At 41.1% G+C, this 27,374-nt stretch overlaps 3 protein-coding genes across 7 annotated transcripts in view; 1 reads left to right on the top strand and 2 right to left on the bottom strand.

Moving 5' to 3' along the window:
• Positions 1–13,575, bottom strand: part of bltp3b (bridge-like lipid transfer protein family member 3B) — a 34,254-nt gene extending 20,679 nt beyond the window's left edge. For 2 of the 3 annotated variants that reach the window (XM_082510120.1, XM_082510121.1), the window contains exons 1-4: positions 13,190–13,574; positions 2,941–3,103; positions 1,502–1,540; positions 349–440 (exon numbers count right to left, since the gene is read on the bottom strand). In XM_082510120.1, the coding sequence (XP_082366246.1) occupies positions 349–440; positions 1,502–1,540; positions 2,941–3,103; positions 13,190–13,233 (338 nt within the window). In that variant the 5' untranslated portion in view covers positions 13,234–13,574. Of the gene's footprint in view, positions 1–348; positions 441–1,501; positions 1,541–2,940; positions 3,104–13,189 lie in introns of all 3 variants that reach the window. The other variant, XM_082510122.1, reaches the window with a different exon arrangement.
• Positions 13,576–15,883: 2,308 nt separating this feature from the next.
• On the top strand, positions 15,884–18,799 carry ckap4 (cytoskeleton associated protein 4). Its single transcript, XM_082510126.1, has 2 exons — positions 15,884–16,302; positions 17,195–18,799. The coding sequence occupies exons 1-2, from the start codon at positions 15,991–15,993 to the stop codon at positions 18,410–18,412; spliced, it is 1,530 nt and encodes a 509-aa protein (XP_082366252.1). The 5' UTR covers positions 15,884–15,990; the 3' UTR covers positions 18,413–18,799.
• Positions 18,800–20,914: 2,115 nt separating this feature from the next.
• Positions 20,915–26,442, bottom strand: ikbip (IKBKB interacting protein). 3 transcript variants are annotated; one of them, XM_082509753.1, is made up of 4 exons: positions 26,008–26,442; positions 25,814–25,931; positions 22,257–22,478; positions 20,915–21,612 (listed from the first exon to the last, which is right to left on the bottom strand). In XM_082509753.1, exons 1-4 carry the CDS (start codon positions 26,211–26,213, stop codon positions 21,046–21,048), a joined length of 1,113 nt encoding a protein of 370 aa, XP_082365879.1. In that variant the 5' UTR covers positions 26,214–26,442; the 3' UTR covers positions 20,915–21,045. The 3 variants fall into 3 exon arrangements, with proteins under 3 accessions (XP_082365879.1, XP_082365877.1, XP_082365878.1); XM_082509751.1 differs by lacking the exons at positions 20,915–21,612; positions 22,257–22,478 and adding an exon at positions 22,523–24,200; XM_082509752.1 differs by lacking the exons at positions 20,915–21,612; positions 22,257–22,478 and adding an exon at positions 22,526–24,152.
• Positions 26,443–27,374: the final 932 nt, after the last annotated feature.

Below are 27,374 nucleotides of genomic sequence, written 5' to 3'. Positions count from 1 at the left end.
GGTTGAGTAATTAATATTTTTTAGAGTGGGAGGGTTCCGGTTTCAGTGCTAGTACTCTGACACTGTTTTAGCTGCCCCTCAGAGTCATTTGATTTATAGTGGTGTATGGTGACACAACAGAACTGTTTTAAAAATGTCTGTTTTTAATTAGTTTTGATTTTTTTTTGCCATTACTGGTCAGCACTATATATATATATATATATATATATATATTGCATTAATTCACATTCAAAAGGCAAAAATAAAACAAGCAAAAACTGGACTGTTGAAAAGTTTGAAAGCACTTCATTGCTGCCTACACTGCTCATCCGACTCATCCCAATGAGTATAACAGAAAGAAAAGCCCACCTCTGTCCTGATGCTGTTGCAATGGGAGATGGGCCATTGGGTGGACGAGGCTCATCGCAGGTACTCATCTCCATCACCACTTTATCCAAAGTCTGAAAGAACAAGCAAGTCAAAGACTAGAATGTCATAGACATAGTAGCTCATCTGACTCATTATCGATCACAGTTCAGAAGTATATTGGTTGTCCTGTCAGGTCTTATCACTGATTGGTTGTACTGCACAATCTAATGAGAATAAAAATTCATTGAGAAAGACATTTGACAAACTTGAGCATGTTTTGAGTGAAGGCCATTAGGTGGTTATTTCAGTTTAGTTAAACTCGGAGCAGCATTACAGGCTGAGTGATTCTGCGATAAAGGTTTGGTAACCAGTTGGCGAAGGGACGGGTGCCTTAGTATGTCATGAGCTCAACAATCCTCTGGCTGCATGAGCTAAAATATGCAAAATAAGCAAACAGCCTTACTTTTATATAGTCTTTGTCAACGTATTAAAATTTGCCAATCCAACAATCGTCAGGAAGCGCTGGTGTGTATTTTATCTTTTCATACTTTGATGCTAGACCTGAATGTGTTAAATCTTGCCCCTGATAAATACCAAACACAGTATGATATGAAAAAGCTCAAATTAACACTAAAACTAATGAACCCCGAAGAGGAAATGCACATTAGAAAACACAAAAATGTTTCCTTGAGCCCAGAAAGTTCACAATGCTCAGAGCTGAAGGTGTCTAAAGGTTTTGTGTAGGCAGGTGTACTGTGTGTTCTTGTTGCTGGCTTTCACTGGCCCGTGTTCTGGGAATTGAAGCTACCTGGAGACTGGGAGTCTATCAACCTGACACCTGTGGCCTGCTCATTCAGGCGGAGGTCAGAGAAACACTGGCAGCCAGTGGAACAGACATAAACGAGCTTTTGGAAAAGTTCAGCACCAACACGAAGGCCAATTGACAGCATACTGAAGATAAAACGGGCTCAAGACGGGAAACTAAAGGCTCTCGTACGTCATATGTGCAAGTGCGTCAAAGGAAAGCTTCAGCAGTGCTTTAGGAAGCTTACTGACACATTTTGTTTGCCATTTCCTGCTCTTAACCTTCTAATAAAGTGTATCATATATCCTGGACATTCACTTATTGATTGAAAGTGGCACATCAACTTACCAAAGAGATCGGGTGAGTCTTCAACTTGGTCCATGGTATCTGTGGGTGAAAGCAGAGCAGCGTGTCAGCTTTGCAGCATTGCATGCTACACAGAACTAATCTTTACCTCACCCATTCAGATTTTTGGTTCACTGAAATGAAAAATGCAATTTCAATTAACAGGATGTACAAATCCAGCAGAGTAGAAAGAACAAAAACGTAATCGATGAGTAGTATAGACTGACTGGCAGCTCATTCATTCATCTCCAGAGCGTCATTAATCCTCGACATGCAGCCTCCTGATTCAAGTCAAATTATATAGCAAAACAGATTAAATGCTTATGTTCGGTTTCAGGGGTTTTTTTGTCACAGAGCGACTCCTTTTTGTCATAAATCAAGTAATGGGAAATACTCGGGATTTGTGCGTCTAATTCAATTAAATCCATTTCATTTGCCTTCCTTCTGGTTTTCAAAGACATCAGGGGGTTCCAGCTCATCTTTTAAACTACTGAGGCAGAAACATCTACTACAGTATGTGAAGTTACAAATGAGTCTTTGCCCGTCTAGATATCGATTGTGTAACTTTACTCAACAGGACCATTCAATGAAGCAACCTATTTTTACTCTAATTTGTGTATTGCGGCCTTTTAAAGGGAAGAGGTGAATGTGTGAGGCTTACTGTCTCCGTAACAGGAAGATGCAAAGAACAGATGGGGATCTAACAAGTGAGGAAGTGAGATATGATTCTGCTTTCTGTTTTATTTTAAAAGCCGGTTAAAACAATGGTACATTGCATTTACAGACATCGAAGTGGCAACCTTAAAGCAAATCGAAACAAGAAGAAAAGGCTTGAAAAATTATGCTATGAGCTGACGGTTCGGCTTTTTGAGGATAAGAGGGGAAGGTAGTCGGGTGGGGGAGGGAAGGCAGAGGTGGAAAATGGACCTTGGTCTGAATAAAAGTCCAGTCATGAAGAAAATTATACAGCTGCATTCACCGTTTCCAGGGTGTGTCAGAGGCTGCTCTCAGTCATGATACTTGGCTGATCACCATGACCGCATCGGAGTGTCAGACAGCTCCAGCAGAGAGTGCTTATGTAGTGCAAAGAGTCACTAGAGGTTACCAGTGTGCCTTCAACACTTGTATGATATGTTTTTAAGGCACACTGTTTGTATATACACATTGTGTGTTTATGGAGTATTCTAGGTATCCTTGACTTGAGTGCAAAATCTGCTTTGCACATCTATTTAAATATGCCTCCTTAAAAAAGCACCACTGGAACCAGCATCATAACCCATGTCTCATTTTTCAAATCAAATCTATTTTCCTAAACCCAGTGTTTCCAGTCCTAATGTTCTCTATAAAAGCGTAAGGGTTGTTTCCATCTGAAGCCAAAGCTCTTCCCTAAAAGTCGTCATTTCCAGTAAATAGGTGACAAATTGAACAACCCCGAGTCTCACCCTGATGGCAGCCTTGTTGCATTCCACACGATTGATGGCCAGCCAGGTGGGCAGGTCCAGCAGGCTCTGGAGCACCTCCTCATCGAGCTCCAGGTTGGTGAGCTGGCCCTCCCCTTTCAGCGTGCTCAGGTTGATTTTGTCGGGCGACAGGTTCTTAGCAAACCTACGGGACACAGACGAGAAGAGTCCAGATATATTTATAGAAACAGGCTGTAAACAAACCGACAGGCCAGCCAAGCAAATCCCAAGAGTAGCGCTTACGGTGTATTGGATGTCGATTGCAACACACACACACGCTTGTGGTTTTAAAAAACATTTATATTAAATACAGAATAAATTATATTGAGAAACACTAAAAAAAAAAAATGTTTAAAAGCCCATAATTTAAGGTTATGACTGCTGCTGAATTTAACATTCCAGCAACAGGAATGGAAAGACATATGTCATAAAACCACAGCTAGTGTTTGGAAAAGGTGTTTTCTACTTAATTGAAGCTGTATTTGTATTTGTATTGCTTATACACTGCTCAATCTACTGATGATGAGCTCATAAACAGATGCTGAAAAAGAACAGGGGTAAGTCTAGCACAGTAACATGTGTAACTAACACTGGACAAAGTGTACCCAGGCCTCACAGTCTCATAAAATAAGGTGCACATTTATAAGTATTTGCCAGTGTCCCATGCTATATGCTGAATCAGTGAGTCCCCGTTTGCTTTTACACAAAGTAAAGACACTTAATCACACAAACTTGATTGTCCATGACCTAAGTGTTTTCTGCCTCCATTCACAGTTTGAGTATTGGTTAATAGTTAGCAGAGTAGCCGCACACTGAGTTGATCATTGACGCAGAAATCTCCGTAGACCAATTCAGCACAATCTCCTCTAAACACTACTGTGATTTTATTGATTTCACATTCTTTCTTTTGCCGTCCGGAGCTTCACGGCCTTCCCTGTACATTCCCAATTTTGGTCCGCATCACATTTGAAGAATGCAGTGAAACCATGATAAAGCCCCACAAAAGCATTAGATCCTAGCCTGATATTCATTTGAAATGTTAAAAAACAATAAATAAATGAAACCTGACCATAGAAGTGTCCGCCACAGTTTGGGGTATCATTGTTACTACTATGTGGAACATCTTTAATAATAGCAAACTGACACCAGAAAGAGATTTTCTTTCTGAGTTACACCAGAAAATAAATAAATTTAAAAAAAACAAAAAACATTTAACTGAGTGTAAACCAACTGAGCATAGATTCTACCAGAATGCCATGATCCGCTCAATAGTACCATATTATCCTAACATTTGTATATCAACACTGTTAAGTCAAGATACATGCAGGCATGCAGTTTTATTGTAGCATGATCTAAATCGTGTGATTGATCTTTGTATTTATTGTCTATTTCACAAACAAATATTGATACATTTTTGCTTTGAATTACTGTAACTCAGACTCCTATTAATAGTTATTTTATATAAATAATATTACAGGTTGGGATCAGGTTAAAAAATAATTATTTATTATTGAAACTCTTTAGCACTAGAATAATACATCTATTGCTTTTTCAACCCACCATAGTGCTTACTTACTTGTACTTTTCTAGTGAGGTCAGCAGAGGTGACCATCCTGAAATAACATTAGGCGTGGACGCCAAAGCTACCATTAAATCAGGTCAACACTAAACCCAACCAACACTGGACACACTTATCTTGATATACCCACCTCCTAATTTAGAGCAAGCTAATAAAAATAACACAATCCATATGTCTATGCTCAAGACACAGATATGTGACACCATATGTGACTCTACGAAGAAGCACAGCAAAACCTGAGGAAAGGTTGATTATAGCAGGAAGGGGTGGACTAACTTGTGAGTTGTAGATTCATATGTGACTATAACTTAACCTCTGGGCAACCGCTTTCAATCATGAGGCCACTGCACAGGTCGCCTAGTGAGAGGCGATCCTGTCTCCAAACGACCACGGTCCAACTTGCACCATCTCAATTATAAATACAGATTTGCACAATGCTGGACTCAATCTGAGCAAGTCAGATTGGCGAACAAATGGCCATTTCAAATCTAGGAGGTTCTTGCTTTGAATGCAAGTAGTTAACGTGAAACTTTCTGTGTAAGTAGATGCCAACAGACTTGCCATTTTCACCATTTCATTAGTTTATCTTCGTTTTATTGCAAATAGATTGCGTGTAATTGCCAACTTAGCCTCATTCAGTTTCAAACTGTTAAAAGACTGATGGCAGAGTTGCTCCATGTTATTGCCGCTTTTTCGGCATCTTCACACACCAAAGTTCATTCAAAGACGGCAACTGGCTGCGTTTGTTCGCAGACCATGTTGCCATCTTTGTAGCAGCGATTTCAAAGCTCGCTCGATTGCACAAAGCTGTAATCATTTTGGTCGCGTGCATTCTAAAACTACTGTTTTCCATTGTGTGAGTTCGGCATCAGCAGGTAACTGATTGGTGAATTTGAATCAATTTTTCAAAACAATAGTAAAAGCTGAAAAATATAACAAGAGACCAAAATCAGGTTAGCCTAATAAGAAGTATAAGAGTCAATTAAAAACCTGAGAGCAACTTCTTAAAGTCACATTGGTAGAGAAAGTCACGGAGAGCTCATGAGAGTCACGAAGAGCTCAAAAACTTGCACTCTCAGCATTCCCGAAATGGTGCTGTATGATTACGCAGCCATTAAGAAACTGGATAGTCATAAGAAGACAAAAGGTTTTTCTTTTTGTTCAGATGGTCTGTCTGGACCCAGACTATCAGGACACTCTGTCACTGCTTTGTGATTTGGCAGCTCGTGTCTGTAATGATTCAATCAGTCAAATCCAGTTCCTTTACACCCAACACCTTCTCCTGGCAGCACTGGATTCTTCTCGTATTCGCCATCCGTGTAAATTATTCAGCTGTGGAAGCATAAACTGAGCCTCGGCACAGCAGAATGAGTCCAAAAAATTAATTAATTAAAACTCTTACAAGCAAAACACAAACAATTCAATGCACACATGGGCATGCACATAGAAACAGTTTGTGTCTGAGAGATGGAGAGTCTTAGCCTTGTGACCAGTGAAATATTCATTTCTGCTGCTGATCAAGTATCAGCCAACTAGCCAGCTAGTTTCCCCTCCCTCCTTTGCACCTTATCTGGTATATCATCCTCAGTCGGGGCTTCCTCTTGCCTTCCTTCAACTCCATAAATAAATCACTACTGTGAGCAAATAAAATGCTGTTAATCAGCTGTCTAATATCAAGGCTACTAAAGCTAAATTAAGCAGGTAGATCCCAGTCAACAGCAAGAGGTAGAGGGTATTATGTTCACACACACTGTCATCTTTCTCTTTCATCTCTCCACACTAGACCTCAGCCATTATTCCAGTCAGCAGGTTCCAGCTCACCGGACCAGATCCAGGCCCATAAAGAGATTAGAGCAGGCTAATGGCTGCAGGCGGGGGTGTCTGCCTCTCCAAAGGACAAAATTAACCACTCAGCACAGAGCTAATTCCTGCAAAACTTAACCAGTTTCACATGACCCATTTGAAACGATTAGTAACCATCATGCCAAAAGATACACAAAGTAGGACGCCACTTTTAAATACCTTAAAGCGTTTAAAATGAATATTTTTTTTATATTAAAATGTGATCAAATGAAAGTGGCTGCACTACAGTGACAGTTGTACCATCTACCCCTCGGCTCCATTTGTAGTTTCTGCTCTGTAGTCGTGTTTGGAGAGAGCTGCTGTCTCCTTCTCTCCTGCCGTTCAGAATCTTACCCAAAGCTAATCTAACCTTCTGCTTCAAGGTTCACGTTTATGCAACACGCATCACCAATTTTTCATCCTTCTTTTTCCATCTGCATGACTTGGCTGTTCAGTAAACACCTGCTGCTAATAAACATTTGTGAGTCATTTTGCTCAAACTCAGCTAGGGACGTCTCCAACAGTACGCTGATCCTGCAACTTCCCACACAACCACAAACCAAGAGCAGAGATTTGGCCCGCCACACTGTATGCTTATGTCTGCGGATCTGGTTGATGGATACAGGTTTTTCCTACTCTCCGACGATGCATTTGAGGCGCACCCTGATGACATCAGTGCCAGAAAGAGAGGAGGCAAAACAGCCAGAATGACTCAGAGGACTACCAACTCTATTTTTGTTTTTGTTTTTTTTAGCAACAAAGACTGCGGCGACATAAAGTGAGAAACAAAGAGACAAACAGAAAGAGGATAAAACAGGAAACACAGGCGGCATCTTCAGGGCATTCCTGTGCAACCTAGAATTGCAGTTTACCGGAAGAGAAAGGGGAGTTCCAACATTTTTACTTGGCTCAACAAGAAAAATGGTGAACGTGAGCTTTAAATAGCCCTCTAAATCCTTCACTGGCCCATTCAGTGTAAACAGGAGAGCGGGTTGAGCCTCCTGAACTGATAACGCCTTTCATTAGGGTCAGTATTCCTCAACAGATCACCAGGTGCTGGATGTAATTAGAGGCCAATTAGGACAATAAGATGCTTCTGGTGAATGTGACTTGCTGGGATAATTTGACAAGTCACACATTAAATCACACTAAAGTGTTTCTCAAAGCCAATTATATTTTTAAAGCCATGCCTAAGATACGCTTCCAGGTCAGAGGAGTGCAGTGTGGGTTTGTGCAGCACACACAGGATCCTCTTCTTAGTTACCAGTCGCTGTGGTCTCCAGTCTTTACCCAATATTCACATTATATAGAGCCTTCCTGAGGATATTGCCTCTTACTGCCTGGCTTTAATAATTCGAGCTTGATTAAAGCTTGGACTCATTAACGGTATCTGAAGGCTGCAAGCCACGGTCTGTCGCATCTCATCGTCTTCTTTGATCTGTTCTGGGTCACAAAATTCTGATAGCAAAGGTTAAGAAAAATGATTAAGCATTAGGCATCAGTCACTTATCCTTAGCTAGCTGGATGACAACCTATATGATATGATAACCTGCAATTTACAGTATCATCATTTTTTTAAAAAAAACAAATGGCCCAAATTTACTATTTGATTTACTAGAATATAAATAATTAATGATCTGATAATCAAAATCTTTCGTTACAGTCCTGCATTTGGTTATATTTGTTGTTTTGGGGTGGCCTGACTAAGTATTAGGGATTGGATGAGGGGCTTCTACATCATGATGGATCTGATGGGAGTGTCAAAAGGAGACAGATGAGGCGGTTTAAGCATCTAATCACAATGATTCCCTTGGTGCATTCCTTTGTAGGTTTTCCAGCAGGGAGGGAGGAGACTCAAAGCTTACTGGAAAGACTGGCTTTCCAAGTGTCTCGGGATTCCCCAACAGGAACTGGAAAACATCGCTGGAGTGATTTTTGTGTGAAATACCCTGCTCAATCAGCTACACTGCAACCACAGAGGGAAAATGATATTATTAACTAAAGGGGAAAATCTTTATCAAATCTTTACCAATTCTGTGTTCAAAGGCAGCTAGACGGCGAGGTTTTAGCACGTGTCTCATTATTTGCAGTGTGCAAACATGATGTAGACAGTAAAGCTGCACTGCTTTGAGTTTGACGTCAGTGTTTTGCAATGATCAACTGTCAAAAAGACATGCAAGTACTCAGAGAAGGAAGCGTTCGGCATGTTTCTCGATTCCCAATTGAAACCGCAACTTGACCTCAGTGAAAGAAAATGGATGGGTGGATTTTGGCTTAGTGAAAGTAAACGACTTGGCAAGAAAAAAAAAAAGGCTAAAACAAAAAAAGCATTTGCATTTGTTTTCACTCCCATTATATAAATCTTGAGCGATTTTGGACTCATTTGCAATATTTGATTAATATTTACACTTATCAAAAACTTTATAATTCAACTCATCATTAACATCAACTAATCGCATGGTAGCAACTCACTGCACTTTGGCATGCAAAAGATCATGATGGCCTCCTGAAATTCAAACGGGAGCTTCAGAATGGGGAATAAAGGTGATGTCAGTGACTTTGAACGCGGTGTGTTTGTTTGCGTCAGACAGGCTGGTCTTGGTGCAAATCAAACTGCAAAGTCAACCTGAGTATTATTCCCTTTATGACTACATCACAAAGCACAGCTCATCTCAAACTGGTTTCATGAAAATGACAATGAGTTTCACTGTACACAAATGAGCTCCACAGTCCCCAGATCTCAAACCAAAACAGCACCTTTGGATGTACAGTCAAAAAAAATCTGCAGCAGCTGTGTGACGCGTTAATGACAACATGGACCGAAATCTCTGAGGAATGTTTCCAGCACCTTGTTGACTCTTTGCCACAAAGAATTAAGGCAGTTCTGATGGCAACACCTTGGGCCTCACCCCTTACTAGCAAGTGTGCCTAATAAAGTGGGTGATGAGTATATATTGCCAGTAAAGCTTCAAGCATGCTACCAGTTGGACTTTTATTGCACGCCTGGAATTTTTGCCTGCTCTTCCTTTTTGAATTTGACATCAGGAGGTAGACCCTTTAATCCCACATACACAAACTCCTACTAAACGCCTCCACGCAAACACAACACAATGAAGGCAACCTGAAAAAGTTAGGCGAGTATGTGTTGGCACAGCACGTCTTTGTGGAATATTTACAGCCCCGTGGAGGCAGCGAAAAGGTTAGCGTGAAGGAGAAAACAATCCACCAGCCCAGTCACGGGCAGCAGAGGATGCCAAGGCCTGGAGGGACCCTGGCCAAATGTCGCTCTATTGCACTCGCTGCACAAACACAACCTACACACTAAGCACTTCACAGCTACACACTGATGAGATACCCAAAGCGAGGCACTTAGTCATGACTCAGGCCATAATAGCCTTCCCACCAGCAGAGGGAATAGTGGAGTGCATCACTATGGTGCATTATTACACAGCTACAGCAGAGGATGGGAAGATACTCGTGGTGATAAACACAGGAGAAGAAATGAATCCATTTCTCCCACTGCAATGGCCACTAAAACTCCAATGATGAGAAAGCACAGACTCAACTCAACCTCAAAACACTATATCGGATTCATATCGGTATCGGCAGATATCCAAATTTATAATATCGGTATCGGACATAAAAAAGTGGTATCGTTCCATCTCTACTTACAATTAGTGGTAGTGCTATATGACGGCCCTATGAAATTCATAAGCATCCATTTAACTCAGTCATAATGACGTTATGAAAGGAAGAGGTCAAAACACAGCAAAAAAATATATAAAAAGTTGTTTAACGTGTCAAATCGTATGCTTCTTTGAGGAGGACTGAATTCAAGACATGGAAACAAAGAAATCACTGACATTTTTTGATAGCTGGACAGACAAAAACAAAACCTTGAGTTCTGGTATATTCTCTTGCCTGTTTTTTGCTATTCTTGGATATTTATTTGTATACTGAGGACAATAAACTAATAATTTCAATTTTATTTCTATAGCACATTTAAAAGTCACAGGTACAACAAAGTGCTTCACAGACGAGCCATACTTGCAGGTTTACAGCAAAAGAAAACAATCAACAACAAAAATACAGTTATAGGATGGTACTATTGCAACAAGCATGAACCGGGAAGAAATTAAGCTAAGTAGTTTGAAAGGCAAGCTTAAACAAATGGGTTTTTAACCGTGATTTGAAAGATTGAATAGTTTCCGACGCACGGACATCAACCGGCAGGCTGTTCCACAGTTTTGGTGCAGCAAAAGCAAAGGCACGATCCCCCTTCGTCTTTAGTCGAGACATTGGTTGCATTAGGAGCCCCTGATTAGAGGATCTGAGTGCCCTTGTAGGGATATATAAATTAAGAAGGTCAATCAAATAACTGGGTGCCAAGTTATTTAAGATTTTAAAAGTGTATAGAAGAATTTTAAAAACAATACGGTACTTGACAGGAAGCCAATGGAGGTTAGCTAGAATAGGAGTGATATGATCCTGTCTTCTAGTGCCGCTTAAAAGGCGTGCTGCGGCATTCTGGACTAATTGTAGGCGTTGGATGAGGGAGAGTTGGAGGCCTAAGTAAAGAGAATTACAATAGTCCAGTCTAGAGGTTATGAAAGCATGAATGAGCCTTTCAAGGTCCTTGTGTCGTAGGTAAGGCATTGCCTTCGAAATTTGGCGTAGTTGGTAGAAGCTGGACAAAAGTCAGAATCAGATTAAGAGACTAAAGGTAGAAAAGTGAAGAAAGTGAGGACATTTTAAAAGGGCCACAAAAGGGTTAAAAGAATCACATGTGCTAAGAGATGAAGAAGCAACAAAAGGAGGAAGACAAGAATTAGGAAATGAGTGCTCATTCGTTAACTGGAACACCTGTAATTAAGCTCCTTTCCCAGCTCCGTAATATTCCTTTATATGAGAGTGTGACCTTTCATTGAGACAGCCTCTTTCAGGAGAAACATAGCGTCGCTACATCTGTTTTTGTGTGTGTAACTGGATCTCGCCGCGTCAGGCTCTGAGCCAGTGTCGTGTCGATATCCAAAGCGGTCCGTAACGCAGACAAGCAAACACCTTGTTGTTAACTCACCCCCGGGGGTTACCTGAGTTCGACCTTCTGCGAAACACTTTATCGACTAAACACTTTCACATTAGGGCAAAACATTGAGGCCAGCAGCTCAGCCAGTGCTCTCTCAGCATTCACAAACTCATTCTTGGGCATGAAAAGTAAAACACAAAGCTTCTTCTAACAGATCACATCGTGGAAACGGGGCTCTTTCAACTAGTTTAATATGTCATGCATGCCTCAGTGCACTTGTCCTGCCCAGAGGGGGAAACGGTCATTGCAGACGTCTTGATCAGTGAACTGTGAAGATGTGATGCTGGCTCACTGTGACAGTCCTAGTCACAGACAGTATTTGAGAGAGGAATGTCCTCTGCAACAGTTAAGCTGTTGACACCCACAACATAAACTGCAGCTGTAAGCACACAGATAATGATGGTGATAAAGCAGAGAGAATCTATGCAGAATCACAGCCTGCTGTGGCCAAACTCGTGCGGTAGAGCATTTAGGGCCACCCTGCTCTGGTATTCTGACACCAGCACCTCGATCATGACATCACCTAATTGAAAGATGCAGGACTGGTTGACTGTCTTCTTCCGCTCAGAAACAGACCAATCAGGCCAGGACAAAAAAAAAAAAAAAAAAAAGGGACGGCAAGCAAAAAGACAGATGACATCACGCCTCCTCCAGTCATTTCCTGTCAAAGTAGATGCTATTTTTTTGCTGACAGCATGCACAGTCATATGTACATGCTCTTATCTCAACACAACACCACGTATGAGGATGCTGAAGGACGTGCCACTAATAAGTGGTGTGTAGCAGATCATTTTAATTTTTAACTGCAGCAGTGTGCAAGAACATCAAGGGCACAGCAATAACAAATGCTGATATAATCCACAGGGTGACAAATTCCTCACAGTTTCAACAAAGGTTTTTATCAGTGAGGACAATCACCTCACTGCTTTTTTCTTTCTTTCCAAGCACCAGTCCACCTGCATGCTTGTAGGCTTTTCATGACTTACTCATCAGTGATCTGGATTAGAAATATGACAGCTGAACGCTACTACATCATTACTATTCCATGACGTTTGGAGAGGCATTAAAGGGCAACATAGATATAATATGGTGGGGTGTTTAACAGTGACGCAAAATGCTGTTAAATATATTGAGTTAGGGGGCAGGACAATATATTTCACTTTCTAAATGACCTTATCTTGAATAATAGGACGTTGAGGCTCCATGTACACCAAGTATGATGCCTGATAGGGGAACACAAAGGCGAAAAGTGCCAGATAAAAGGGGTTTAAACCCATGTAAACAAACCTGTACCTTGCACATGTCTTCCCATTACTATATTGACTGTATGCCCACTAGCTACCTGCTAGGCAGTTGCTGAAGGTTAAGCTACCTTGAGGTGAACGCTGAGATTGTTGATTTTAACAATCTGACTCAACTACACAACTGGTTCAACCCGACTTAGCAAGTGTCTGGAGGATTAGCAGCTCGCGTGGTGCTAGCACACTTAGCTGGGTAGCCACGTCTCAGGTCCTGTGAGGGTTACCAACTCAAAAACGCACAGTGACAGTCAACGGAGGGACGTGTTAAATTACAGGACACCCTTCATCTATGTGCGGCAAGCATAAACTCATTAAAGTGAGGTTTTTGTGGGTGCTAGCTAACGCCTGTGACAGCTTGATCCATTCGTCGTCGCTTTATTTCCACTCCCTGTCTGCTAGCGTTAACCTCAACTCATCACTGACCTGGAGAGATGCTTCAGGATCTGCTTCTTGATGAGCCCCGCCATGGTTGCGCAAATCCGATATCCGAGCCTCCGCCGCCGGGTGTCACAGCTAGCTGGCTAGCCAAACCGCTAGCTTTTCCCACTCGAGGTTTAAACTCACAGCTCACAGCCTGATCCCTTCGCCCGCGTTCATGTTAGCGGTGTTCCCGCTTTATTCTCTGGGAGACGAGGGGCGAGATGGGCGGAGAGACGGCATTTCGGACGTCCGAGTGACAGACAAGCTCGGAGACAAAGCATATCGCGTTAGGCCATTTCACGCAAATATACCGACAGAGGTCTGAAACGGTCCGGATCACTGCAATACCTCACACCGTACACCTGGACGGAGCGGCGTCTGCTGTCACGGCGTCTGGGCGGGGACTAATGCGGGGTTCATAGTCTGCTAGGAAATTCCCTTTACCCACAGCCGGGTAAGTGCCAGTGTTACAAGTGGTAACGTTTTACAGTATATAAAAATGTCTTCTTTATGATTTTATCATTTCATCTAAAATGGGGCTTGCTAAACTATATTAAAAGTATATGCTGATCAAGCCAACACTTCAGTCTCGATTAATAAACGTTTTGGACGTACTTTCATTGTCATATCTACATGTTCTAAACATGTAACTTACTTTATTCTGAAAATCTATTTTACGATGGTTTTTATAAAACAAACAAGTCTCATCTTTTAATTTCGTTTTTATTCTGTTTTTTTCTTTCAGGATTTTTAAAGGCATGATCTATTTTAAGGAAGATGTAATTTCAATTCATGTCTTTAAAATTAAAAATTAATTTTAATAAAAGTGGTTTATCCATTTATTTATTTATTCAATTTCCTTCTTTTTTTTTTTTCAATTAACGTCGAAGATATAAATGAAGACATTTATCAAATTACTTTAAAAAAAAGTTTAAAAACTTTTTAAATGAAATGAAGATTTTCGTGATAAATTAATCTTTTCCTCATTTTGCATAATTTATACCACGTAACATCTGTCCACTGATTGAATTTAGCTATTTATATTCATATTTAAAAGACAGCTACAAAACTTTTCAACCAGCTATACAGGCACTCTGGATGACGAAATATCATTGTCACTATTATTAACTTTCTTTCTTTTTTAACTTCATAATTAAAAACGTCAGACCATTAAACAGCATTGCTTTGTAGTAGAAGTAGAGGATTGAAAGTGCCGAACTGGCCTGGCTGCAGTCCACAGCTTTAAATAACTGAAAACATTTAAGCATCACGAAACAAAACATAAAATGCAAAAAGAAGACAATGCCAATGCAAAAGGTAACACTGTGACTTATTTTAACTCTCTTAATAGTCTAAACTTGTTGCACATTTGAGTTTAATACACAATTATTATTCAGTACATTTTGAAGGAACAAATCAAGGTGTGAATTGGATCACTTATAAGCTCTCCCTCTGGAATAAAACAGGGCAGTAACTCATTCCACTTTTTAAGTTTATAGTTTTTTTCCACATATACATGCTAACATTTTTATCATCTTCTGACTTAGTATTTCCATTTTCCTTCCTTTTATTGGCAATTCTGTTGTACTTTTCTATATGCAAAATTGTTATGTTGCACATCTCTGCTGAATAAAACATTTAGGGAAACATAGACAGTTGCATTTAATTTAATTTAATTTAATTTAATTTAATTTAATTTAATTTAATACGAACGTCAATAATTTCATCAGTGTTCTGCACATGCAATGCTCTCATGTATAGAACAATGCTTGTTCTGGTTTTGACTTTAAACGCTCTCTTAGCGACATCTAGTGTTCAAACCGAGAATGTGACCATTTCGTCGTTTTTTACGTCTTTTTTTAAGAAAGGGGGCAGAAAATTACTAATATTCTGTCTCAGAACGTTTTCGTTATGTGGTTTAAAGAACAAAATCCAGAAATAAAATAAAAGTCTATCAGTAAAGATGCAGATTAGAAAGCCCTAAAGAATAAAATGACAACATTATTAAAATATATACCATGAATGAGTAACGATGCCACAAAGATCACTAAGACCACTGAACTGTTGGTGATTTATTCACCTTTATAATGCGTTTACTGACTTTGACATTTGCACACGGACTCTGTGACTTTTCTGATGTCTCTTCTCTGCGCGAACGTGTACAGTACGTGATTTGCTGCCGTGCCAAAACTTCAGCTGCCACGTATGAAAGGAGGAGCAAACTGGAAGGGAAGAAAGTGCCCCTCCCTGCGCTGCGCTGCTTCACTGAGCTGTGTGCAGAAAGTTTGCATCAGCAGAAAGAAAGAAGAAAAAAAAAAAAACAGCATTAAGGGAAATTTGTAAGAATAATAGAGACAAAAGTGTGTGGATGGCACACCGACTGACACTTTGATAAATCTTTTCTTCTTCTCTCCACTTCACGTTATTAAAAAGTCACAGTTTTTCTGCAAATGATGAGAGTATGACACACCTATATAAATCTGTCTTTATGCTATTATCACACGTGATGCAAAGATAAAAACATGCCTAATATAAAAATCTACTATAAGTGCAGCAGCCCACTAATCATTCATTGCTTCCTAGTGTTTTATGTCACCGGACAAGACCCATTCAGAGCCTGGAGTTGGGCATGGGACAACCCCCATCCGCATACCTCAGCGCAAAAGCCCCCCGGGGAAAGACACGAAGCGCTCACTGATACGCTGCTGGTCCAGTCAGTGGGACTGGACTGAAAAGCCTCTCCATCCACGACTGCAAAACTAGCAGCCCTCTCTCACACACACGTCTCAAAGCTCCCGCTAACCATGACTGCGAAAAAGCCAAAGAATAGCGACAAGAGCGCCGCATCCAGCCAAGAAGATGCGCCGAAGAAAACCCAAAAGAGCAGCCACAACGGAGCGAGTGCCCCCGGACCTCAGGGGTCGCCACGGCCAGGCAGCTGCCTGAGTCTTCTTGTGACCACGGTGTTTTATGTGGCGTTAATAGGTGCTGCAGGGTTCGCTGCTTTTCACGTACAGCAAGCGCTGGATGAAATCCGCCAGACGAGCGCAAAACACGAGGAGAGCGCACGGCAAAGCGCAGAACTGAGCGGCAAAGTGGAAAGTGTCGTTCAACAGGTAGGTAGGAAAGAATACGAATCAATGGATAGAACTTCTAAACGCCACTTTTCTTTTATCCAGGTATTTTCCAGAACTCTAAAAGGAAGCATCACCTTATAATAAACGCGTATGCACTTATATAGACGTGGATAATGTGGTTTTACTTCATGTACTCTAGGAGTCTGTGTTTGTGAGCTCTAAAATGTGAGTGGGTAATAAAATTTCAGACCCACTCAATAATACGTCATCTACAGTATTATGAATTTCTTTATCGCGGGTTTCTTTGAATGAGAACAAGTCGTTTCTGATTGCAAAGCTGGACAGGGCAGATTATGGATTTACAAGGTCAGTCATTAATGCAGAGATTCAGCTTTCTCTTGCTTCACAAAGAACATGAGGTGGCAATATCTTTTCCCGAACTCAGCCCTGCTAAAAAATTCAAATTCATATCTAGGCTGTTAAAGTGGAGACTGAGACTCCGTTAAAGGCTTGTTTCATATATCATTTCTTCTTGTGCTTGATCTGAATGATACCAAAAAGAGAGAGGAGACAGGATTCATCTCAGGCACATAAAAGCAGCCCACTGCAAACCTTCTGTTTGCTAGGATTGATAAATCAGAAGCAAACTGTGTAAAAAGGATGTGTGGCCTTTAGAAGCAAGGGACTGCACTGAGCCCCAGTATAAGATTATCTTACACTGTGAAGCTCTGATACAGTTCAAGGAATAACAATACTGAGAAACTGAAAAATTCCTGCACCATCTTTTCAACCTTGTAGAGATTTCATTTTTATACTTTGAATTTGAGCTTCATTTGCACTGCTGTAGACTGTGAAATCTAACAACATCTAAATGCGAGAAAAGAGTGTATGAGTAAAATTTGTCTTTGTGTTTCCAATGTTCTTTGTAAAGGTGGAGTCTCTGAGGGGTGTTGTGGACGGGCTGGAGTCATCTCTGGGGATCACACGGGTGGAGATGGAGGGGGCCATCAGTCGAATGAAGAGAGCCGAGGTGGAGACGAGGAGAGTGGAGGAGGCCCTTCAGAGGCTCCAGAATGATCTACTCAGGGACCTTTCAGAGGGTATCAATGACGTGAAGGAGGCTCGAGAGAAAGACTTCTCCTCTCTGGAGAAGACTATTGAGGAGCGCTTAGCTGAGGCCAGCCAGTCCATTAAAGCCAGCGTTGCAGAGTTCACTGAAGCTCAGAGTGAGGCGCAGAGCCAGCTGGCTGATCTTAAAGCCCGTCTGGGTGACATCGAAGACCCCGCTCTCATCAAACAAGAGCTGTCGGCCATTGTTGATGCTGTAGCTGAAATTAAAACAGCCAAAGATGCAGCTGACTCGTCAGGCGATTCCCTCAGACAGCAGATCAGTGCAGTGAGGGAAGAGCTCCAGACTCGCAACCGAGAGGTGGCCTCAGTGTCTCAGGAAATTGAGACACTGAGGAAAGTAATGCAAGACACCACTGGGAATCTGAGGGAGTCTCTGTCTTCAACCGAGGCTTCGCTTCAGGCTCTGAAGGACAAGGCTGTGATGCTAGAGAGTGGCATGGAGCAGTTTGCCGATGCTGTTCGTAATGTGGACGAGCAAGTGAATGAAGCAGCTACTCAGGCCCTGCTGAGAACTGATGACCTTGCAGCCAGAGTCAAAGCATCGGAGGAGAACGTAGTTTCAATGTCTGCCTCAGTGTCAGACATCAACTCCAAAGTACAATCACTGTTTGACAAGCATGATGCACATGAGAGCAGTCTGGCTGCACAGGGGAAAGCTGTGGAGGACATTAAAACTAATTTGGAGCAAGAACTGGAGGCAGTGAAGAGCAGTTTGGAGGATCTCCAGTCTAGTATAGCTGCTCTAGAAGGAGACAAGACAGAGTTACCTTCAGCAGACTCCAGCCTGGGTGAGCAGGTGGAGGACCTGGAGAGGAGGCTCGCTGCTTTGGAGGACAACAGCAGCAGGATGAAGCCCGAGCAGCTGGAGAACTTAAGAGACATGGTAGCTGGTTTGGAAGGCAAAGCAGCCAAGCTAGAAGGCCACGATCAGGCTATCGCTGCCCTGCAGGAAGCCCTGCAGAAGACCACAGAGTCACTGGCAGGCCTGTCTGAACAGCCCGACATCACGGAGGAGTAGTTAGCAATGTCCCATCGGGATGTCAAAACATGCAACAACAGGGTCAATAATGAATCCAAATGGGTGACAAGCTTTTCCTAGTTTTAAAAAGAAAGGTTTTTCAGAGTTGATGGTTGATGCCATGAAGTTGCACACTAGAAAAGAACAAACATGAGGACAGTTAGAGCAGGAGTGAGAGGGGCAGAGACGGACTGCTGATCTGTGAATCCACACTCATTCTGCACTGTACTTTTCTATTATTATTTTTTTCAAACTCACCGTTTTTGTGCCAGTTGGCTGTTTTTTAATCTTTCTAGTGGATCAATGAGCTCATTTTGAGCACCCCGTTTTTATTCACTTTGTTTTTTTGTTTTTTAAGAATTAAAAAAAAACCTTGTTAACTCAAAATTGTGAAGAATTATTTCTGGGTGTGAACTACGTGATAAAATGATTTCTTACTTTGGTTCATTACATCATGGGTGATGTATTGACAGGAAGGGCGGGAATGAAAAAATAAGAGACGTGATTTACCCAGTGGCTGATGGGGAGAGGGGAAAAATCGTAATCCGTCTTCGCTACATTATTTATAACGTCAGCATCGTGTTATTAATAATATGTGACAAGGCTGTGGAGTCCAGGCAACGATTTTTCACCTCTTAATGAATAAATACCAGATGCTGAACTCTTTATACAAGTGAAAAATAGTTTTGCCTCTTTACCAAGTGTTCCATAGGAAGGCGCTTCCTTCAGCAACAGCTAAAGCTGTGGTTGGGTGACCACTTCACTGGAATACTTCAAAGCTATCTGTTTTGGTTTAAGGCATTTGGACATCAATAAACTATTTAAGTAATCTAGAGAGTACATCAGGAAACACTCATGTACTGCATATCTCTAGTGACAAACTGGATTTCCAAGTCTGTAGCACTTTAATGGTAAAGGTAAGACGATTTAGGACAATGTGTTAAGTAAAAGCTGTAAGAAGAACTGATGCGTGGGGAGTGATGTCAGTAAGATATTACTGACATCACTCTGAGCACAGTGTAAACACGGGGAACATGAAAACAGGCAGCACAGCCGTTTTCAATGTTCCAAACATTAAAAAAGGGTCATGGACTACCAAACTAATCAGACACAACATTAAAACCATTGGCACTGAAAGATCATCGCTTTATAAAATCTGTTTAAGTTGGAAAACCTTTTTTTCTGGCATTCATAAGACACACTAGTAGTGCAGTACTCACACCAAATTCTTGTACATTGGGATATCTGCATCACTTATACTACTACAGAATAAGCCATGAAAGTGGTTGATTAACAGTTCAATCCTTTCCTTATTTACTGGCTTTGCATCATGTCAGTTAGGGTAGCTAATCCACTTAAACCCGATGTTGGTGGGTTAAAGGGAAAAAGAAAGGGATCTAAAATGGCTTATTTCAAAGGATGAACCGAGGGGGTGTGAAGCAAGTCCAAAATCATAATATAGCACTTTGACTCTTAAAAGGTAGCTTCAACACTGGAAAACAATGAAAGAGCATGCTTAAACATGAACGCAAGTGGAGAAATATAATGGCACCATAAAAAAGGTAGAAAGAAAAAGGGAAAACAATTAACCGCTGCTTTTCGTTACACTTGGTTTCTATAGAAAATGTATGGTGTGTGTGATGTAGTAATGGTGTTTAGACTGGTGTAATTTAAGCGTTATATTAATGGGAGGCTGGACTGGAGAGGATTAAAAACTGCAGTAATTATTAGTTAATTGACAGTTAAAACTATAAAGAGGAAGCGCAATAAATGAATAGAGAAGAATGACACAGCTTCTAAGGCCTCCGATTTCCACAGAACTTTAACCGATCGAGCATCTGTGAGATAAACCGAACAAGCACCCTGCAGGTCACTGGAGCCAGGGGTCCCACTGAGGTCCTTTGTCCAGCTTTGACAAGTCAGAGCTTTTCTGGTTTGAAGAGGGGGATCCAAACAATATGTGGCAGGTGGTTTTATTGTCGTGGCTACTTGCAATCGGTGACAGGGCTGGTCAGAACCAATAACTGGAGCTATAACTCAGTAATTCACATTTACCCTGGAGACACGAGAGAGATTCTGCAGAGCTCTGCTGGAACGCGAATAGGCACATTCCTCAAAATGTCAAGCTACTGTATTGCTGTATCCCCTAAAGCTAGTATTATGTGGCCCATACTGAATATCAGGGAGATTATAGAAGGAGGAGGAGAAGCCATCGCACATGGCATGAAACCCGATGGAAATGTATGAGAGAATTGTGCAGGTAAAAAAGAGAGTTGTGTAAGTGAAACTTCTTCTGGGGGGCAAAACCAGCAAACTTTTCATGCAGTTGTATTTGTTTTACTGGGGATTCTTGACTTGGTAAGTAATGAAACTGACACATTTAGATGGAGCCAGGCAAAGAAAAACAATAAAGCGATCAAATCTTCATCCTCGAGGTCCAGATCATATTACGCCATTTAGAAAAGCTGACAGCCTCAGATCATAGTGATTGCTTCAAGGGTGTTCAGATGCTCACATTTGTTTTATTCGTAATAAAAAACAGATTTATTTCAGTATTTGTTCTTGTTCTAAAACAGCAGTATGACAGGTAATCGGGTTAAATCGATGAATTGAAGCCAATGTCGGTTTGTTTTTCATGTTGGCTTGTGTATCTCTCCAATGTCTGTTATATCAGCTATCTCGTTGACCTGTTTACTTGTGACGCTCAAATCTCCCTCGACTGCAGTGAGGTTGCTTAATGTCTGTCGAAGCTCAGCGATCTCTCTCTCTCTTTCCATGAGATCTTTTGCTAATCGTCCTATCCGAAGAGTCAGGTCTGACAACTGGGGCTCAAACGCGCCAAAGTCTCTCCTAATATTAGCCACCTTTGGTTTAAGGTCGCTGGCAAAGGTCACCGTTCTTATCACGCGGGCCCGGCCGCTCTCTAGCTCCACCAAGCGCTCCGAGATCTGCTCGTCGGCGCTGGCGAGTTCAGGGATGCGTCTGCGGAGCTGCTCTGTGGCCTGAGAATTGCGTTCAGATGCGGATCGGAGGTTGGAAACTCGATCGATGCTGCTGGCCAGCACATCCCCGATGCGTTTCACCATGCTGTGCTCCACCCGAGCAGCCTCGTCTTCAAGCTCGCCCACCTGAGTCAGCAGAGACTCCACCTCAGAGTGCAGGCCATCCATCCTGCGCACATCAGTCCTCACTGACGACACCTAGATGGCCATAGGGAAAAAAGAAATGTTTGAAACAGCACTAAGAAAGCTTTTTTTGTAAGGGCTTTGCATTATTGCACAGCACTGTGTAAGTATTTAGTCTTTCGTTTTTATGTTATCTGTAAAAAAGCAAAAAGAATCTTTTGCAGAGGTGAACATGCTTTTTTGTTGCAAATTTGGGTATCAACTGAACCAAATAAATACGCGGCCGTACTGCTGATACCAATACTGCTACTTTTAACCTATAAAGGGACGCGAAATATATAGCAGAGTGTGTTATTGTTTATGAGAGAAATTATCATCAACCTGCAATTTCCGAAGAGATTTTAATGATCACTAAATCACATTTTTACTTTCCACAATAAATAGTACAATAAAGCACCCCTATCAGCTTTTCATCTATTTTTAAACTTTTAGACCTTGAATGTAAATGTGGTGTAGCTGAGGTATAGTTTTTCACCCCTCCACCCCCAAAAAAGTATTTAACTGAATTCAGTGGGCTACATACTGAACGGCAATATCGATTGCTCTAGTATTAATCAGATACCGATACCAGAGTTGCTATCAATATGATTAGTCTCTACCCACATACACTTGCAGTCTAGAAAAAGAAAAGGCGCGACATCAATAACATCATCAATAACCTTGCTGGTAAAGTCCTTTGTGATGGTCGATGTCCGTGCTTCGATCTGACCCACAGCTTCTCTCAGTGAAGTCAAGCTGCTCTGAAGCTGAGCCCTCTTCTCAGTCAAGCCAGTAGCCCACTCCTTCAGCCGAGCTACATCCTGCTCCAAACCCTCCAGCTGAGACTTCAGAGCCCCACGCTGACCCCCGAGACTCTCTAGCATCAGCTGGACGCTCTCACACTGAAAAAGGTGGTACAGGACATGTTTTTTCCCCAATGGAAAAAAAACAAAAAAAAAACACCTCAGGACAGAAGACGATTCACTGAGAGGAAAAAACAAATCAGACATTGTTCTGTAAAAACAAAAAAAGATTGTTTTATTAAATAAGCTTAGTGACACAACAGGTGACACAAGAACAAGATGGAAACGTGACATTCAAATATGTGGATTGTCTTGATATTTGCAAAGCTTCTTCTGTTTAAAATCTAATCTAACACTTAGAAATTTTATTGACCCTGTTCATTATTGCTTGTTTCCAACTGATCAGGGGATCTTTTGCTGTTTAAACAACAAAAACGTGCAAAGAAAATGGTCAACAATGACGACCTTGCATCAAAGGTGGTGATATGAAACTGCTTTGTTCTCAATCAAAACTTTAAAACCTAAAACATATCCAGTTTACATTTGAATAAAATAGAGAAAAACAGAGAAGACTGAACAAAGACTGGCACATTTAATGCTTTAAAACTGTATCAGTGCATATGGATACCTTGAGAGTAGTCGGGCATATTTAATAAAATGGTGCACAAAGGTAAATGTATCCGACTTCTGTAATACAGTGCAGTGTTTTAATGAGCTCGTGTTGACATCAGGCTAGTTTTCTGACATTAAAGTGAGGTACAACGTTTACAGAGATACTACTAAACTCAACTTAAGGGGTTTACAGCCTACAGTTAAACAGGACATTCCTACTCATTTTTCCTAGTGGACAAAAAAACAACAACAATGACATCATTCTGTGAGGTCATCAAGAAAAGGCTCGGTCAATTTATCCTCTTCATCTTTCTCCCACTCTTCCTCCTCCTCATTCCATTCCACTTCCTCCAGAGCGTCAGAGTTCATTTGGCTGTCAACCCCACTTTCCCTCAACACCATGGTGAGTTCACGGACCGCCTCTTTAACCACGGACAACTCATTTTTCATCTTCATGATGCTGTTTTGAGCCTGCAGGGTGTCCAGCTCCTGTCTGATCTCGAGGATTTCATTTGTTGCTTTCAGCATGCTGTCCTCGGTGCCGAACACCTGCAAGGTCACCTCCTCCAGCCTCTTCTCCATCCCGCTCAGATCTCCACCCAGTTTGAGGATGGAGCGCACTGCCTCTTCTACCTCCGGCAGATGCTCTTCGCAGGCCCTCGCACGGGGAATGTGCTCCTGGAGCTGAGAGCTTAGCTCGGCCTCCCTCTTGTTCAGGATGCCGATCTGCTCCTCCAGCTTGTGGATCTGCTTGGTGTTCCAATCCAGCTGATCCTGCGCTCGCTTGACGTCGTCCTCCTCTGTGCGCTCCAGAGCTCGGGCGTTCCTCTTTGTGCTGTCCTTGAGCTCCTCCAGCCTCTCCGCCAGTGAACGGATTCTCTGCTCGGCTTCATTCACCCGCTCTGTGGCTCCTGCATGAGTGTCCCTGGACTCGGCCTTGAGTGAGGTGAGATCGGCGGTGACGGCTGCCAGACTCTCTTGCCACGTCTCGGTCACGTTGAGGAAGTGGGCGTTGACCTTCTCCAGATCACGGGAGGCAGAGCTTTCATCAGCCTGTATTGTCGTGACAGCAGCATGGAGGGTGGAGATGTCCTGCTGGAGTTTTGTCACCAGGGAGATGGTGGAGAGCGCATCCTGTAGGTCATCCTCAGAGGCGGCAAGCTGCAGCCGCAACACAAAACAGGAGTGCTGTTTCTGTGGGAGCTCTATCTGCAGTATTCATATAATACACAAAGTGGTGCAGTGATAACTCAACTTTAAAAGAATGAAATTCATGAAGATAGTTTTTTTCTCCCTTTCTTTAACTTAAAGATACTTTTTGTAATTATCCCTGTAGTTATCTAAATCTTTCAACACCAGGGGGCAGTATTTGACATTGGGTGTACTTCCATGTTTTCAGAAGTGCCCATAATTGTAAATAACAATGCACCCCTAATGACTTGCTTTGGTAAATAAAGGCTTGCTGCACCATCTTGTGGTTCAAATCAGTATCACATGAGAATACAGGTCCTGGTTCAAATTCAGGTGACATCTTTTAAACAAAGAAAAATCAAAGCAGTTGTTTCTGCTCTACCTGTCATTGACTTTGGGTAATATTGGAAGGTTTTAAGGTGTTTTTAAAACATAGGAATTTACAAAAGGTATAGAAGCATCCCTTCTGACTTGATGCTTAAAGTTAGTTGCATATGTTTGAGGTGAGTAAAAAACCCCAGAATGTCCCAAGAAATGCAAAGACTAAGCAAGTTTAATTCTGCAAAAAATGTAACCATAGTTTTCCCCTCCCTTGAGGTTAAACAAAATATATATAAAATAAATAAAATATAATAAGAAGACACTTTTTCTTTGCTAAACTTAAATTCAAATGGGCTGAAATGCAATAATCTCAAATGGAATTTAGGTGAACAGACACATTGGATTTTATGTGTCCAGATTTTGGAATATTTGTCTCACAGCTTTCCTTAAGCAACCCAATACAACACAATCATTGTTAAGTTTATTTGTTTTGCCCAAAGAACTAAATTCTATGTTGAAATAAAGAACATCTGGTAGCCATAGAGTCCAGTTAAAAACAAGGTAGCGTTTTATAATACAGTGTGTGGTTAAAAAGCAGTTCCGCTCAAATAAAATCTATTTTATCCAAAGTATTAATAATTGCCTACAAATACCTACTAGATACAGTAGAATAAGGGGCAACAGTTCACGTTTTTACAGGAGCCAATAAATAATTACACTGTAACTAATTTTCAGTAATGCATAACTTCCTTAAACCTTAAAATTACTTAAAACTAAGTTATTATTTCCTGTAAAATATCTGAAGTGATGTCCTACTTAAACGTACCTACACATAGTACTTACAGTATAATAACTTCTTCTAATTACATCTTCTCTAAAATACATGTTAACATACAAGCTATAAACTACTTAAAATTACTTATGGGCTATTTAAAATTACTTGGGCGCAACTTAAAATGACATAAAACGGAATGATTTCTTCTTTCCTGTGAAATACCTGGAGTTAGCACTACTTAAAAGTAGTTACGCTGATACTTAGAGTATAATTATTTCTTCTTGCCTAAAAACATATTATTATTATTACACCCTTATCCTACTGTATCTAGCAGTAAATATTTATAGATACATAATTACATCGTAATTTCATGTAAAATACACTTAAAATCGATTTAATTCTAGGGGAATTACACTCTTTATCGTCGGGCTAAATATTTAAAGATCGCTAAGTATTTGACATTCACACCCATCAAAATTTGCAGATTCATGGTCCAAACACGTTGAGGATCTGCTCCACAGTCAATCAAACGTACCTTTTTGGAAACTCTGACAATCTCCTCCTCCATGTCGAACAGACTGGAAGTTTTTCCGTGTAGAGATCTGTATTTTTCCTCAATCTGGGAAAACTTCTCATTCTGCTGCAGCACCAACCTGAAAGTCAGAAAACCTTCAGAGAGAAGTCCTCTGTAGTTCTGAAGAAAGCGTTAATACTAATATGTGGACTTACCAGCTCAGAGCCCCGCAAGCTGCGAGCGACAACAAGCACATTACACTTCTAATGTCCAGGCCCGAGGACGTTTTGTTCGCTCCTGTCTCGTCTCCTGCTTCAGTCTTCACTTTCTGCGTTTCTTCTTTCCCGTTTGAGCCTTCTGATGGTTCATCGCTTTGCTTCTGTGCCTGCGTCTTCCTCCTCTGCTTTAGTTCAGTAGGCATTTTAGCGCAGTAATAAACCGCTGGTTATCTTTTTATAGCCTATTTAGAGAGTTAAACGGGCTTACCAGAGTTTGTTACCTTGCACAGAAAAACAAGACTCCTGTTTTAGAGAGAAGTTCATAATGTAGAAATCAACTTCAAAAACGCAAAAAATAACGGACTGAGTGTGCGTGTGTTGGCGCTTTAAAAGGACTTTTTCTTTACCCCTGTTCCTTGGAAAAATGCGACCTTCAAGGGGTGCTTCGTAAGCTCGTAAATAATAATACTGTAATGTTTAACTAGTTAAAAGCACCAACGCTTTTAGTTGTTTAAATGCTATAAACACAATTAAAGAGAAACATTTTACTCCAGTAACTGATTATTTGTTCGTGATGAAACCTTTAAATTAAGCAACTTTTCGCCAGGTTTAGCAGTGTTGTTTGATTTTGCATCAAATTTCCGACAATGACCGCACGACTATCAACGCAACAACCGGCCACGTAAGCGGTTGCCAGAATTTGCTCTGAAATTGGCCAAAGTGGATTAATGTCTGCAGAAGTAGATCAACATTTGATAGACTGTCCGATGTGGAAGAGAACTTTACTGATATAATTTTAAATTTTCACTGATTATTTAAGATATTTATCAAAAACACGAGATCACGTTTCAGCTTTTTAAAGCGAGAACTGCTGCTTTTATCTGGTTTATACTATTGACTTTTAACGAAGTGATATTTGCCCAATAAAAACACGCAAAGGTCTTGAGCCACCCTTTAGTCTTATATTTTTATAGAGAAAAATTGGAAATGAATGCATCAATTGCATGAAACACTGAAATTTACAAAAGATACGGAAGTATAGTAGGTAAGGGAAAATTGAGTGGGTGGGACAACAGAAGGGCCAGATGCATCTCTCAGGTCCTCCAGTTTTTTTAGGGCACACTACTCACCCTGATGATAAAGGTTTTCTGCCAATAGCTCTTTGAGAATCATCTTGTTAATGCAAAAATATTTTATGCCTGTCAAACTGTGCTGTCATTGGCATTTTCAAAGATTCAGGCTGGGTTCTTGGATGTTTAAGAGTTTTGCACAGTACTGTGAATAAGATGTCTTAAAAAGAAAAAACAAATCCCACTTAAATCTAAAAAAAAAAAAAAAAAAAGTTTGCAGGCACACGGACCACA

The sequence above is a fragment of the Aulonocara stuartgranti genome (assembly GCF_965226115.1).
Source record: "Aulonocara stuartgranti genome assembly, chromosome: 17".
Taxonomy (NCBI): domain Eukaryota; kingdom Metazoa; phylum Chordata; class Actinopteri; order Cichliformes; family Cichlidae; genus Aulonocara; species Aulonocara stuartgranti.
The sequence above is the reverse complement of the archived record's forward strand: the minus strand, read 5'-3'. Positions and strand labels throughout refer to the sequence as shown.

Bases quoted from the DNA above. Each gene is read 5' to 3' on its own strand.
- ckap4 (XM_082510126.1), top strand. From the start codon at position 15,991: ATGACTGCGAAAAAGCCAAAGAATAGCGACAAGAGCGCCGCATCCAGC. The intron at 16,303-17,194 runs GTAGGTAGGAAA...TTCTTTGTAAAG, and splicing joins TGGAAAGTGTCGTTCAACAG to GTGGAGTCTCTGAGGGGTGT.
- ikbip (XM_082509751.1), bottom strand. From the start codon at position 26,213: ATGCCTACTGAACTAAAGCAGAGGAGGAAGACGCAGGCACAGAAGCAA. The intron at 25,932-26,007 runs GTAAGTCCACAT...TCTGACTTTCAG, and splicing joins GCTTGCGGGGCTCTGAGCTG to GTTGGTGCTGCAGCAGAATG. The intron at 24,201-25,813 runs GTACGTTTGATT...TGAATACTGCAG, and splicing joins TTGTCAGAGTTTCCAAAAAG to ATAGAGCTCCCACAGAAACA.